General features: G+C 43.1%; 1 protein-coding gene across 1 annotated transcript in view; it reads right to left on the minus strand.

Annotated features, from left to right (window-relative positions):
- Positions 1–16265, minus strand: part of vps13d (vacuolar protein sorting 13 homolog D) — a 96253-nt gene that overhangs the window by 62358 nt on the left and 17630 nt on the right. Inside the window, 19 exon segments of the mRNA XM_034129221.1 lie at positions 1373–1597; positions 2095–2210; positions 2963–3134; positions 3879–4077; positions 4197–4329; positions 7156–7338; positions 8044–8224; positions 8327–8453; positions 8583–8673; positions 9472–9553; positions 9555–10525; positions 10743–10894; positions 11028–13277; positions 13400–13532; positions 13610–13740; positions 14461–14640; positions 15013–15067; positions 15221–15289; positions 15291–15352. Of these exon segments, the coding sequence (XP_033985112.1) occupies positions 1373–1597; positions 2095–2210; positions 2963–3134; positions 3879–4077; positions 4197–4329; positions 7156–7338; positions 8044–8224; positions 8327–8453; positions 8583–8673; positions 9472–9553; positions 9555–10525; positions 10743–10894; positions 11028–13277; positions 13400–13532; positions 13610–13740; positions 14461–14640; positions 15013–15067; positions 15221–15289; positions 15291–15352 (5512 nt within the window).

Here is a 16265-nt window from a genome sequence, read left to right on the forward strand (position 1 = left end):
GTAGAGGAGGCCGGTTCTCACGTTTCCTCAGCCTCACTAGCACTCCGGCCCGGGACCCCCGCTGCGTCTCTCGGGTAAAACAGCAACAGGTAGCCATGGCGATTCCCCATTGTTTTGACGGTCTCGATTATAGACTGCTGTCCACACAGTTTTTGATGTGTAGAAGTTCCTCTCTGCTATATTGTATAGTGGAGTTGGTGTGGTCGGCTCTACTATACAATATAGCAGAAAGGAACTTAAAAGCACAAGACGAAATGTAAACAAACGAAAGAAAGGCAGAGTTGGAGAGGAGCCAAAGACACAGCAGCCATCATCACCAGTGCCATCTTTTAATTCGATTTCATGAAGTCAGTGGCAAACAGTAAACAGTAAACAGTACTTTAAACAAATATCTAACAGCATATAGCAGCAGGGAAACAGGAGAGAAGCTTAAGCTCAAAGATTCAGATGCTTGAAAAGTCCTGAGAAAACACGCACACACACTTTAAAATGTCCTTTTTTCTGTTCTACTGCACAGACATGGGTCGACTCCTGCAACATCTGCTTGATAGCTCATAGGCTTCAGAGATGGTACATCTTTGGCGCGATCAATAGCTTAAACCGGTTATGGAAATGGTTAAATGCGCCAGCTTTGACTTGGCCCAACCAAAACTGTGTGTGTGTGTGTGTGTGTGTGTGTGTGTGTGTGTGTGTGTGTGTGTGTGTGTGTGTGTGTGTGTGTGTGTGTGTCTACAACTACAACAAAATGAACGTATTTTACCGTGATTTAATTTTAATACACGTTTCAAAATGATGCCGAAGTAACAACATACTGATACCGCAGTATACCGCAAGACTGCAGGCGAAAAACCTTTTAAAATGCGTGTTTTTCTGAATGGAGATCGGATCGATCAGGCTAAGCTAACGTTGTATATGCTCCGTCCACACTCACAACAACGGCCTATACAGACATAAATAAAGCAGCGACTGTATTCGCCATGACACAGACAGTCTGTGGTTTGTACTTGTTTAACTTTTGTCTAGTTTCTGAACAGATATGAGGAGCTGTGAGCTCTGAGTGCTAACAGCTAACGGCGGATGTTTTGGTTTTGTGGTTCGCATTGAAGATGACGTCACGGCAGTTTTACCCAGCGTCGCTACGCCCGCCGAACAGCCGATCGCCCCGCCTACACTGCGTTACTATAGTAACTACCCCAGTTACAAAACTGTAATGGAAACGCAGCTTAAAGTGAGCATGGCCTACCAAGGCCAAACTAAGCTGTGCTAAGCCGTGCTAGGTCCTGCAGTGGAAAAGCGCCATTAGACACATTTGGCTAAATACTTTTGATATTTGTATAAGCTTCGAAGCTCAAAAAGTTTGACACAGCCCTACCTGTAATGCAGCTCCAGCTGCAGTGTGGCCCGGTTGGTGCCGGTTTTGGAGGGCTGGAGGATGCAGTCAAACACATTGTGCCGTCCCCCTGCGGCCCGCCCTGGGCTTTTGTTGGGCCCTTTACAGCGAGTGTCATATGCCAGCAGTGAGTGAGACACCAGGTTAACAGACTTGGATCCATTGGAGAAACTCTCAAAGAGTAGCTTCGATTTCATGAAGTCAAACCTTTGTAAGAGAGAAACAAACATAATATTAAGATGGCATCTCTTTAAACCTTTTTAAAAACGTTCAACTATGATGCAGAAATTCAGTTTACTGGGTTGAGATGTTCTAGCTTAAAGCTGTGAGAGATGATAATCTTCAAATTGTATCTGTGTTTGCTAAAGACCAGCAGCTAGCATTAGCCTCAGTCCGAGTAGGAGTTTCAAACACTTTTGAAATGTTTGGTCACAGACAGAGATCGTCCCAACACTGTGGGCCATGGTACTGTCAATATGACCTCGTGAATGTATAATGGTGTTGGGCTGAAGTCATTCTTGCTATTATATGTATCAAATAGAAATGCCTATGCTAAGCTTGCATGTGAATTTACGTGAGAAAAGTCAGCGGCTTTATGGGACCTCAGATTCATTCCAATGTACATCACAAGTATACCCATTTATTAACTTGAAACGATGCAAATCTAAATTGATACAGGGCTGTAAGAAGAGGAAAAGGCCCACCTTGCTAATGAGCGTTTATCTTCTGTGTGTGTTGGGCTGTCCAAGAGCTCCAAACTGACATCCATCATGTCAACCAGGAAAGACATGCTGGTATAGACATCTCCACTTAACACCGTCTAAAGAGAGACACAGTCAGCTCCACAACAATGACATTTAGAGGACTCAAATCAGTCAAGAAATTGAATGTTAAAACCATCCTTAAAGCTCACCTATTATGCTATATTTGAACAATATATTATAGGGCCATATCTATACAAAACATGTCTCTGAAGTGTTTTGCTCAAAATACCAAACAGATCACCCATTGTAGCATGCCTCATACCCCTCTATTTCAGCCCTGTTACTAAAGTGCTGATTCTGGGTCTGGCCCTTTAAATGTAACCGAGCTGCTGCTGGCCACGCCCCTTTGGAGCGTCCGCATGCAAGAAGTGAGCTCTGTGAAGAGAAGGCTGTCTTCCAGCAGAAACTCAGCTAAACACTGCCGTGATTATATGTATTATATATATATATATATAACAACTTTACTCTAAGTCCCTCTAAGTTGTGGGACGTTACCAGGAGTTCAATGTAAAGCCAGCCCACATTTTAGTAATGACGTCAAGTTCTCAGCAAATCTGGATCAGCTCCGTTGTACCCCGTTTTCAGAGATGTGGGTAAGGAGGAAAAGAGAGAGTGTTGTATTTTCTGACACTTTGTGAGTCTCCTTACACACCGGGGACACATACTTATGTATAAAAGACATGAAAAAGATAATTTTGCATAATAGGTGACCTTTAAAAGAGACATAGATTGGCAGTGTTTGCATCAGAGATGCGGACATGTTATACAGACTGCAGTCAGCTGTGTGTGTGGTTGCCTGCACTCTCACATAGCTGCTGGGGTCCTGCAAGTTGTAGGGCCGCAGGAAATCCTCGAAAGGCTCTCCCAGGTTGTTCTCCAGCAGGCCTCGGATCAGCTGGTAGTGCTCTAGGTCCAGAGAGCAGTGTACTGACGACAGGCAGCCGTGGATAGACATGTCAGGAACTGCATGGCTCAACTCCCTGACCACATAAGGGAACACAAGCAGGAGTTTAAATAACAAGCCTCCTATACAGGCTCTGGGTACACTCAAACCTACTGCTTTCTTACAGAGAAAAGCTACGTCTCATAGAAAAACAGAAACATAAACCATCTCCGGGCCCTGTGCAAAACGCTCAAGTTAATCGCAGTAAGGGTGACTCTAGACCAGAGACAAAAGATGCCACTCAATACAAGCTTGTGTCTCGCAGTTGTTATAGGACTCTTAGGCCATGCCAATATTGGTCTATGTGTGCTGCATAAAGAATAAGGAAACTATTAAAAATAGTGCAAGACGTGACAGATTAGTGAACCTCATCAGGCTGTTTGGACCTTTGGAATAACAGGTGCAAGATGCTAAATTTGAGCTGTCGCTACTTGTAACGTTACAGAGTGCAGCTTCTTCTTCTTTCAGCCAAGCACACAAACCTAAGAAACAGCCAAGTTATTCCCAGTCACTGATTATTTCTAATAAAAAGGGATAGGAGATGATATACAATTATTTACATTAAAATCCTTATATTTTGCTCATCTCAAACTCTAGATTAGAATTGGTGTGTGAAAAATACTGTTGGTAGGATTTCTTTAAACAGTGATAACACCATGACAAAAAAATAATAAAACGGACAGATAGTCGAGACTATTTTCCAGAACCAGAGCCCTCAAAATTATTTCATTGTAAAAAATATATAACTTTTGCCACCAATTAGACAATAAGCAGGACATACTTGTCCAGGTTGCGTTCTACTTTCAGCTCCAGTCGGCAGCAGTCCTTCAGCAGGTTCTCGCCAGTGCGACGGACAGAGTAGGAAGGAAAGATGAGGTCTGAGGATTCGGGAGGTTTACCACAGGGCAGACGCTCTGCGGCAAAGATATCTACCTCCTGCAGGTCCAGGGCGATGCAGTCCAGCAGGCACACATGCTCTTCTGACGGGGGAAACACAGCAGATACTTCAGAGACTTTCAGAGGCTCTCAGTTCCACTTCTTGCATTAGGTGCTTTTACATTCACTGTATGCTTTGCTATAAATGTGCAGCAATGCTAACCTAAGATGTGAGGTTCATCCCCCCCCCATGTGTCTGGGACCTGTGGCCTGCCTAGGGTAAACCCTTTGGAGCTGGAAGGGGGGGTCCTGGGCTTTTCCGGTTCACTATTCCTCCCCGCCGCTCTCACTCGTTCCTGTTTCAAGAGAATAGAACAGAAATGACAAACATTTCACTTTAAAACCAAGCATCATGATCATTATGTACACACAAAAGCAGCTGATCCTGTTTTAAAGGTGCTAAGAAACACAAAATAACATCAAATACAGTCATTTACCATGTTTTAAATAAATACTAATGTTTTCGTTTCTACGTTGGTTTTATTATTGGAAAGACGTTACAAATGGCTCTTTACCTGAAAACATTTGAAAGGTATTAACAGTGACGGACAGTGCTAAATCTGTGTATCTGTCATTGTTCATCATGTCAACAACTCACTGCATTCCCCTTAAAACAAACAAAACAAAAACGTACAGACACTGTGCCAATATATTGTAAGCCAGAAGATACAACTCAACACAGAAGTCAGTTAGTCTTTTCCACTGTTTATAACCTAAAAATGAGACTACCTCTACAAAGGAATTACTTGAACTATTATTTTGCATGTTTAACATTATGGTCCAGAGAGTCAAACACTGCGACATTCTCAATGAGGGCAAAGTCAAAAACATGAAAGTGTCATTTTAAGAGCAAGTATCAAAGCAATACACCAACTGCTGAAAGTAATTGCCAGGGGATGTTGACACATCTGGAATTTCAGCCCATGTCAGGACATTACAAATGTAGCTATTCATTTTCTTTTCATAAACTGTAGTTGATCAACTGCACAATAAAACTGCGCTTCAGTTAGAACAGCGCTTGTGCAGCGCTGTTCTAACTGCATTCTTTGAAGACATTTCAACTGAATATTACTTGTGTTTAATTAATTGAATTTAAAGTAAATACAAAACACTGTTATGCTCTTCTGACAGAGCGGCATTAAAAACAATGGCAGCTGATGCCGCTGTTCAATACATCATATTTCACTGACATCTATTAAATTGTCATTAAATGATTTGCCTCCTCTGTGCGAGCAGAGTCAAGGATGTCCAAAAGGAGAGATGGATGTGGTGTACTAGGATGTGTATATGTTTGTAGTCGCTGCCTGCCATTCACATTATTATATTGTTACAAATGGTTGACTTCACACCCATGTATTGTGAAGAGAGCATGGCATATGCTGGAGGTACCTGTAGCGTAGCATCCTGATACAGCTGCTGCGCCATGGGAGCCAGGCAGAGCTCTCTCTTTTCTCACTTTGTGTTTGCTTTATGTTTTATGACCGCATTAATAGGCTGGACTGCTCAGAAACTTTCATTATACGTAGTCTTCCACTGTATATATGTTCAACTTACTTTCATATCAGTAAAGAAAGAGTTTTTAATAAAAATAGATCAATATTTAAGACACATGTTAAGCTTTCATAAGAACAATTCCTTTGGGAAGTTGGTGTATTATTTTAAACAATTCATGCGGCACTCGAAATGTCCATAAAATCAAAACAGCAAACCAGAGCTGGACCATACTCCCTGACAACCAAAGCAGCACCAGACCATTAGCAACTGATTCACCAGAGGAGAAGAAATAAAGACTATATTTCTAAACCAAATACTCCCACAAAGTTGAAGTGTGCAGTGTAAACTGTTTAATCTGATCCAAAAGTAATTATCAACATATGCTGTCAGCTGTCTGAAGTTTGGTACTGGGATAGTTTCTGGTAAGTGGTCAAAACGGTAAGTTCTTTGGAAAACCCCTTTCACCCCAAACCAAAAGCATGCAAGGTACCTTGGAATGGAATGGATCCTTGTATGAGCTTGCATGCAGTATAACATTCTTCACAAAAAACACAAGATGCATATGAAAGACCAATACAACATGTATTTAGTGTTCTCCCACCAATAACACAGTATGATGTGCTGGAGCTAGTGTTGGGGTAGTTTCCTTTTCCACCGACTAGAGCCTGGTAGCAGCGAGGTCTTCGGGTCAGTGTTTACATCACTAAGTTGGAGGTGTGCCAACATTATTACTGTATTGTCTTTGAGAAGTTTAATGGAAAACAATGCGATTCACATGATATAGAACTCCAAATTGCATATGTATGGTATAGTCTTTACTCACCTTTAATACTTTGAATTAGTAAGTAGGCTGCTTATAATATTTTTCACTGTGATCTATCTTATGATAGTCTGATATGACAACTTACACCTGACACCCGTTCAAAATGTATAATGGCAGCAGGTAGACATTGAAAGTATGGTGAATAATAAATAGTATGTCACACGCATGTCCGGTTAATTTCCACGGAGAGTGGTCTTCAAACTATGTAGCTCACAGTTCTCTGTGCCAGCTGGGCTCGGGTGCCAATTATTCTGCATTGGAAACATGGAGAACCTTGAACTGCCTCTGTTGAAAAGGAGGCTCCTCATAACCGTGCCATTGGTGTGCTATATGCTATGTGCTTTTATAGTGTCCTTTTATGCAAACTAACATGATAGCCAACATATTGGACTCTTTTTGGACAAATATGAACACATACATTGTTAAATTCAATCAAAGACAATTAGAGACAATGACAAGGTTGAGTTATGGGACCATACGTTACAGCAAAGAGTCAGGCTATGCTGTATTCATTGAGCATTTCAGACCAGATTCAGATAGTTACGTCATTACTAAATGATAAGATGGCAAAAAGTTCTCTGTGCAGGGCATTGAGCTTTTCAGGGAGTCTGGTATGTGGTATGAAAAATAAATTGGTAACCCTGCATGTTAAATTGTGGGTAATACCATTCAATGCATAAATGAATACAGTTCCATTAGAAAAGCAAGGGAGAGAAAGGTCAGCCGGGGCTGCAGGGGTGGATGCACGGGCAGCGTGACTCACCAGAGAAGGGAAAAAGGCATGGGCCATGGTGAGTTTCTCTACCTTGTCTCTGAGGGAGAAAGTCCCATGAGCCCCTGCTGGCAGGAAGCTGTTCTGCACCCTCAGCTGGCCGAGGTTGGCCACAATGACCCTCGGCGAGCATGAGCTCTCTGGGATGAGAATAACTGGGGCACCAGCCTCAATATCCAGCAGAACCCTGGAAGCCCGCTGAGGATGTTCCCGCACCTGTAGGGGATAGGAAGAGGGAGAGAGGAAGGGGCCAGGTGAGAGAAATCAAACAGAGTAAAGGAAAGAGTAGGAAAATAAATTGACAATAAGTTAAGCAGCAAGCAGGGGAAAACTTTATTCTGATATCATTACTATTACAGGATAATATACACAACCGTTGAGAAGTCAAGAATCATCTGTTTTAACAAGATTAACACCAAATGTTGTATTTATATTTGAGACAGTTTTGCTCCAAAAAAGAGAAAAAAATAATATAACATTCCATTGAGTGGATGTCCACAGTGATGCATGATCGGCAGAGTGATGAAGAATATTGTTAAATATTGTTTCGGATTCCACTCCAGAATGGCTTGAGTGATTCTTGTGAAGATTGAAGCAAATCGGTGTCTCTATATATTGAGTTACAGCCTATTCCTCTGGGCTCCTCCTGCCTTGTACAATGCCATCTGGTTGCCCTATTGTATATTGTTTGTTTTCCATGTACACAAACAAACCAGTTATACAAATAAAAGAGGACATGCATGCACACCTATGGTGGATAGCTGATATTCAATGAAGACTAATGTTTGTCAAAGACAGCTGATAATACCCAACCAATGTAATTTGCATTAGCTTTGATTTCTCGGGGTTGCTTGTTTGTAAAATGTTCAGCTAAGCTGAAATGAGCAGTAACTAAAGCAAAGTGCGTCACAAAGTACTCACAGCCTGGCCCTCCATAGCAGCCCTCTGCCTGCCAAGGACATCCTGTAGCTGGGTGAAATGTTGGATGAAGGCCACCACCTCGGCCTGAAAGCGCTGGGTGTGGACGTACTGCACGGAGGCCATCTGCAGGGACACCTTGATGTCACATTCCCGCTCCAGGTAAGGATCAGGCTGGCCGTACCTGAAGGGACGGGAATACGATGGTGAGTAAAAGAAGACCGATTCTTTAAATCCCTTCGTATCATACAGACTTATTCTATGCTCAAAGGTTTGCAATACATACTTATGGATGTTGAAAATAAGGGCCTCCCCTCCTCGGGTGGTGAAGCGCTCTCGGTAGAGATCACCATGTGGTGTAAGGTCACTCAGGGACAAACTTCCTAAACTGCCTTGTAATGCCAGGTCGCCATCTTAACGATAAGACATGTGGTAACATTAAACTTCACATTGTCCTCACAAGTTGATCTATTTATGTATAACACCATTTTGTTGTGTTGTCTTTTACTAGGCAAGGTGAATCTATGGTATTTCATACGCACCCATCATTTCTAGATGAGCAGACAGTTTGGACACACTCGCTCTGGCAAGCTCATTGGTTTTCTTGTTTAGTACAAGAGACAAAGAATGAACCTGAAAATGGAAACGTAAAAAGGTTTATTAATAAAGCATTCACTTCAGAACTGACTCTTAAATTCACAACAAGAAAGGCAGGAAGTGAGACTAGAAAGAGTTAGAAGTTGTACATCCAATAAACAGCTCATAAATAGAATGGGAACATGTCCTGTTAAATAAAGCAGGTGCAGTATTCAGACCGCAGGGCAAAGCTGCATTACACGTTATACCATGTTTTCACTATTAAAGTCAAGCGTAGCAGCAGTGGACCGTTACACGTATCAGGAATATCATTTAAAAATCCTGAGCTGTAAAATACATATTCTTCACAAAGGACATAAAGAACTGCAAAGTTTGTACATTTCATTTTAAAGTCACTGTCACATACTGTGAGTTGGTTTACAATCATTTTAAGAGCTGATCTGTTGATTATATAGTCATCATTTTGATATCCACCTAGAGAATGTGTTCTATATTTCACTAAGATATCCAAACTTCTTTTTGAAATGTGACCTAACAATTAATGTCACTTTACTGTGGTGCTAAAGAGAAAGACAGCATATCAACAAACTCAGTTGCCATCGTCTTCTGGGCACCATAAATGTCTGCATGTAGGATCCAGCCAATAACTGATGAGACATTTCAGTGTCAAAACCTCTGTGGTGGCTGAATCAAGGAACTGACAGAGATACATTTTCATCCTGTTCTCTGTGGGTAACAAATGTTTTAAAAGACATTTTAAATATATTTTTTAACAGAATGCAGCCTACTAACATGACAGGCATCGGTTGGACAGCCCTAGGTCCAGTGACCTACCTTAAGGTCCACTTTAGTGTTGACAGCCTCGGATGTCTCCTCCTCAACGATGTCGGGCTCATATAGAGGCTGTCCTGGCTCTTGGGGGGGGGGACATAGGGGGCACCTTCACTGCATGATTATTGGCAGTGGAGCCAATACCAAAGAAGTCAAGGATAACCACCCAGGTCTGCAGTGTGATCAGAACGTCCAGGCAGTTAAAGTCAACATCAACGCTTCGTCCCACTCTGCCGTAGCGTGTTTTGAACTCTGGGTGGTTCTGGTCCACCAGCAGCACATTGATATGAACTAGGGAGTCATCAAAATCTGGAGGGGGCTGAGGGGATGGTGTATGACGGGTAGGGGAGGGAGGTGGAGTGTTGGGACAGTCTGTGTCTCTCTTGGATTTGCGAGGGGCAGCTGACGGGGTGCTGGGATGCCTCTGGTAGAGCTGAAAGACGTTCTGGGCCTCCTCCATGTGTGTAGGCAGTGAGCGGGGCATGTCTGGGTACAGCGCATTGGATGCTGATGGACAGCTTTGGGAAAGGTACTCCTTTGGGCTGAAGGTGGAGGGCTTGGGTGCTCCATGAGACACCATCAAATGTTTGTATTTAGACTCAGGGTTCTGCTCCAGGAGGTCCTCCATTAGCAGCGAGCGCAGAGCTAGCTGGACTGTTAGTAGATGAGGATGGTCTTTGGTGAAGTCTCCCTCCAGATCTTGGAAGCGCAGGCTGACCAAGCCCTGGGATCCCTGGGTCAGGTCAGCACTGAGCTGCACCTGCAGTTCTGCCACATGTAAGGTGACTTTGAACTGAGTAAAGGACGAGTGATTAGCAGCTTTGTGAGACTGGAGAGGCAAAGGAGAGGAAAGGGACGAGTGGGAAAAGCTCATATTGGGAGGGTCCCTTGCAAACAGCCCTCCCTGGGGGTCAGGAAACCGGTGAGGTCTGGTGGAAGAAGGTGTTGGTGGAGGTGGTGTGGGCGGTTGGCTGGGTGTGACACGTTGCTCCTCAATCAAGGACAAATTGTCCAATGTCTGCAGGACTTGTTCATACACAGGCTTGCACAGGAACACCTATAACCAGAAAGTGAAGCATTGGTCAAATGAATACCAGTTAGTAACCCTATTTCAAACATGTTATTTAACAGCTCTGCACTCAAGCATAAAGGTAAAGTCCCCTCTCTTATTTTCAAAAGGGCTTTATTGGGAACTGGTACTTCATAGTTGAAGTTGGCCATCATTTAAATTCTGCTAGTATTTGAACTGGGGACAGTTTTAATATGATGTATACCTGAACAGAGTTGACGAATTTGCCCTCGATTCGGAGAAGCCCTGTGCTCTTACAGGGCTCCTCTGCGGTGAGGAAGGTGAACTGGGTGTCTTCTTCAACTGGAACCTTCTCCAGGGTGAACTGTATAGTGGTGTCTTTCAATATATGGAAAGCTGGTAAAGAAAACAAACATGTGGTCTTATGTAAAAAGCTGCATCTAAAATATATGCTTATATTATTTGCATCTCCAAGCACATAGAATAGCATTCGGAACACACGTATGAATAAAATGGGTAAAATGTTTACCTTTTCCACGGCTGAGGGATTCAAAGAAGTCATGGCGTGTGAATTGTGGCTCATCATGATTCATACTTCCTTTGTGGGATGGTGACATGCTGCCAGCTCTGTGTGTCCTCTTCAATACCAAATGACTCATGTTGACTGAATACAGTCGGATATCCTTCACCAACACCTGTAACTTCTCACCTTCAGAGTCTTGCCCGGTAACACAATTCTGAATTGTTATGCTTCCCAGATGACCAACCAACAGCTCAGGGTGTCCAGGTTTACGGGGAATGGAAACAACTGGTGATTCAATGCTAATATTAAGAGTCAGCTTCACCAAGAATGTGTCTAAGGTGGATTCAGGTTCCACCATGGGAGGATCCTCCTCATCCTCATATGGATAAGCCCAGCTCTGACTCTGAGTTCGAGTTCTCCGTGAGGGAGTCTCAAAGAGCGAAACCATACCGCTGTACTCTGCCGTCTTGGTGGCTAGAACTGTTGAAACTTTGGTGGCAGCGCTTTTCAGCATGGAGCGGAAATTGTCTTCAACCTCATTGGCAGACAGACTCAACTCCTTTAGGAACTTGGCTGAGTGGTTATAGTGCAAGGAGGCCATTTGAAGTTCCAAGGAACACTCCCCTTGTGATTTCTCCATTAGGCGGAAATGTAAAGCTTCTGAGGAAGAACCTTCTGTGTCAGCAAGGAATGTTAATCCGCCAACATTGCAGGAGCTATCAGCACTACCAATGCTAACCACAAACTGGCTTCGGCCTCCTTCCTGAGTCAGGTCCACCAACTGCATGGACCCGAGTGATCCATTAATGTCCAAACGACTGCCCATGGACACATTGACCTTGGTGCCTGTGATGCTGGCAGTGGCAATCTTCAACCCTTTCTTCTCAGCAAACAGGGCAGTGCCAGTGGACACAGTCCGGAGTAGAAGCAGGTTAAGACGATGGATCTCCACAGTCAGCTCTTTGTTCTGGTCATATGTTGCCTGATATGTCCCTTCCTCTTCCTCACTGCAAGGCTGTGTTGTATGTTGCTGTGCTGACGATGTCCAGGAGCTTTCTTCCTTAGGAAAAGACTTCTGGAGGAACTTGAGTAGCTCCACCATGGTCTCGGGGTTGAGAATGATGTCCAAGTTATTGACCTGCATGCTTGTCACCTGAAGGGAGCTGTCCAGGTTCATGGAGGGGCAGTCTGAGCTCACAAACTGGTACTCAAGCTTTATTAGGGCCTCCTGGTCTTTGAGAAAGGAACTGAAGGGGGAGATTCTATCAGTAGGCATACCAGAGGGCAACTCAGTATGATGGCACTGATGCCCGTGAGACCTGCCTTCAGACAACAATGGGGACGAAGGCTGGCTCTCCCGGAGACTGCTCGAGGGTATGTCAAAACTGAGATTTTTATGTGAAGCCACAAGGAGGTCGAAGTCTGAGCCATAGGTCTGTAAGGTGTCTACCAGCAGAAGACCATGGACAGTTAGGGAGACTTCAGCATCATAAGGCCGCTTGACAAATTTAGCATTTGTGCCAAATACCTTGAGAACAGATATGTAGCGGCCATCGCTTTCTACACCAAGCTGCATGTAGTTGATGTTGAATTCCGCTAAAAGTAGACGGGATTCCACCAGTACTTCCCGTGTGTGCTGCTCTAAAGTCATCACACTCTGGGTCAGGTTCTTGGCTGACCCTTGAAGCTTCCAGGAGCTGTCCTCCCTCTGAAAGATTTTGTCATGGCGGAGGGTAAGGGGATCAGGGGTATGTATATTTGGGCCCTTCTCTTGGCTTTTGTCTTCTTCACTGCTTAGCCTAGCCAGACAACTCCTAAGGGCGGTCATCTTCTCAAGGTTGATATGGACCTTTAGATCTGGTAGAGTTCCTGACAACACAGCCCCAGGGAGCTGGGGGTCCGAGGTGTAGCGCAGTCTCTGCTCAAGCTGGAGCAGCACATTAAACTTCTCCACCACGTGAGTAGGCCCCACCTCACTCTCTTGAAGATGTTTCCAGTTGTCCTTGAAGCGACCAACCATTATCTGCAGGTCCTTAAAGGACAAGGAGTACTTTTCATAAAGCTTTCTCCTGTAGGCCTGTGTACCTTCAGGGGATATGAGGCTGGGGAGTTCAGGGCTTTTGAGCTGTTCTTTGAAAGACATGTCTAGTTCAGATGGTGGAGACTCTGGTGGGGTAGCAAGGGGGGTCTGGTATTCATCTTCACTCATTTCTTCCATTTCAGGTTGAGTCGTTTTTAAGCTGGCCTTTGTGTCATCTTCAAAGAAAAACATTGCGAAAGGTATGAGCTGAGTTAGAAACCTCATAAGGCAGAAGAATAAAGATAATGAGGTATATCATTTTTATTTTCTATTTGCTTAAATGGTTGCTTTGTTTTACCTTGAGAGTTTGTGAGGAGAATCCTGCCTAAGTCAACAACAACTAGCATCGGGTCCTCTGACTGGAAGTCATCAGGGAAAATCACCTGGGGTGCACAGATGTCCAGTTTCATGGTCCAACGCTTGCCATTTTCCTACAAAGCAAAACTGTGGCTTTTAGAAATTATTCAACCTCCAATTATTTAAATTCATCATTCAGTGAAACTCTTACAATAAACTCTCCCACAAGCAGCTGATCAATGGTCTGTCGGATCTCCGCTTTCGTCTGCATTTTCAGCTTGTTGTACTGCCTCCTGGCAGCTTCTGCCACTCTCAGCTCCAACTCCGACTGATAGCCAAAACCTGAGAATCAAAGAGAGATGTTTAAATATAAGAATATTCTGGTTGTGAAGAAGTTGATGTACAGTACTTGTGCCGTTTGCTTTAAAAGAGCATAAAGTCGGTTATAACTGCACTTGCTATTTAATCAATCTACAGTTTGTATTCTAAGAGTAACATTTGATTGTACTGAGTGATTTCCAGTAGTGCATTATAAATGAGGTATCCTGCTTCGTCTGCCAACATCAGAAGATATTAAAACACAGCTGTTTTTTGGACCATCATCTAATCAAGAACTTCATGAGATGGTAACAAGCCTGATTCAGCTCAACAGCTGACATCGATTGATGTTATAATTGCATGTTGAATTCGACATAATTAAATCAGCATGTGATAATGTCTGGGAAATAAGAAATCTTCTTTTCCCCTGGGAATTATATTTTTGGACTGTCACTTTTTCTCAGTGTTTTTCATCAGTCCCTGACTTTTCCCTTTTTGAAATGTGTTGTTTGACACAGCTCTGACACAGATTAGTAGAAAGGTATACAAAGAATATTTGCATGTTAAAAATCTAAAAGGTCTATAGATGTTTATGGAAATGTTGAAGATTCTTGTTTGTAATTGTATTTTCTATAAAACTGCATGAGTTTATGTCTAAAATATGTAAAGTGCACCAGTCTTGGTAAATATGTTCATAACAAAATGCATGTTCTCCATAAAAGGGCAACACGTTCCAGTACTTACCCGAGGTATGAACCCTTCCTTTATAGAAGAACTCTGTCACTTTTTTGATTGCTTGTGGGTTGTAGATGATGTTCAGTGGACTGGTGTTCACTTCCAGTCTCCGCTCAAACTGACACCTTACAGGGTTTCGCTCATAAATCATTTCAAACACTGGTGATGATGAGCACTCTGCATTGCATCCTGAGGGCACACAAACAAAACCAACATTGGATCCTTTTGAAAGACAAGCAGCTGCTGGGAGTACGCCACACTGCCACTACAAGAGAGGGTTACTCCCCCCGTCTTTCGGAAGCCTAACAGCAGAATGAAATATACCCATAGACCAAAAATCAAGTATCACCTGCACCTAAATAAAGAATGTTGAGTAAACTACCTAGAATTATGAAAGAAAACTGTTAAATAATGTTTGGTTCACATTAAACATAGCTTTGATAAACCAACCCTACAGGTATCATAAGTTGTCCCAATGTCACAAGCTCAGAGAAAGTATGATCTGTCATTAGGAATTGATAACATGAGATTAAATATCATCTTTTTAAAGAAAATTCTTACCAGAGGTACTGCTGGACTGGCTCGATGGCTGGTTAAGGGCAACAACAACTTTGTCCTACAACGAGTGACACGTTGAAACATCAGAACCTCACACAACATATTGTAGAAAATAACAGTTTTATCATAAAATGAGAAGCTAGAAATTCACATTTCCAAACGTTTCTTTACATTATAAACTCTCTGCCCATCCGTGTCCATCGCTGCTTACCGTTTTGGGAGACACCAGGACGGGGAAGATGGTGCCCTGAGTAGTCAGGTCTCTCAGGAAAAGCCCCCCCCAGCTTCACAGACAGCAGGGAAGACTCAGAGCGAGGGAGGGACTCCAGGATCACCTTCACCCCTGTGGAGAGTTGGTGGCAGTCGGTTAAATCAAGGCAGCGGTAAACAGGAATCTGAATCTATTGAAACCGCTAGAAGACATAAACACTTTGAACTCTTTGGACACATGTTAATCTCTCAAAGAGGGGAACTGATATTTAATGACCAATTATGAATTGGTCATCCCAAGTAAGTCAAAATAGCTTGAACAACACTTCTAATCTCGTTTCAATTATTAAATTGAGGTTGGATTACTCCTAACTCAGTTAGTTTTTGTAAAAGTCTTTGGGTTCACATACTTTTTCCATCCTACACTGTGAATGTTTGAACAATGATTTCAATATGGATAAGAACAAAATAATAATTGGTGTGCTATCAGTTCAAACAGATTGTGTTTGTTGATTATTGTAACTTAAGTGAATACCAGGGGCCTCATTTATAAAGCTTTGCGTAGGATTCACGTGGGAAGGTGGCTTACGTAGGACAAAGCAGATAAATACGCACACAAATATCCCGATTTATAAAACACTGCGCACGCACGTCCTACGCCGGTTCCCTTTATAAATCACAATCAACTCGAAATGCGGCGCAGCTTTTGCGGGCTTCACGTAACGCCCATATAGCCTATAAATAGTCAAAGAAACGCCCCGTATTAATATTAAGACAGGAGACCCCCCCCCCCATGATGATAAACTGTAAGAAAGTATCGGGGGATCCCTGCGGAGTAGAGTCAATTAATGTATATTTTTTTATTTGGTGGTTTGTGTTCCGGCTGTCAATCAGCTGTGCGCAGCGTCTCCACTGCAGCCTGTGCGTCTCAACCCCCCCCCGCAGCAACTCTATCCACCAGTTAAATGAAATAAAACTAATGTGTTGTGTTATATCAGCTGCCAAATATATGGTGTTCTTAGTTTCCATACCTCCTGTGTTTTATG

The sequence above is a fragment of the Trematomus bernacchii genome, unplaced genomic scaffold (assembly GCF_902827165.1).
Source record: "Trematomus bernacchii unplaced genomic scaffold, fTreBer1.1, whole genome shotgun sequence".
NCBI lineage: Eukaryota > Metazoa > Chordata > Actinopteri > Perciformes > Nototheniidae > Trematomus > Trematomus bernacchii.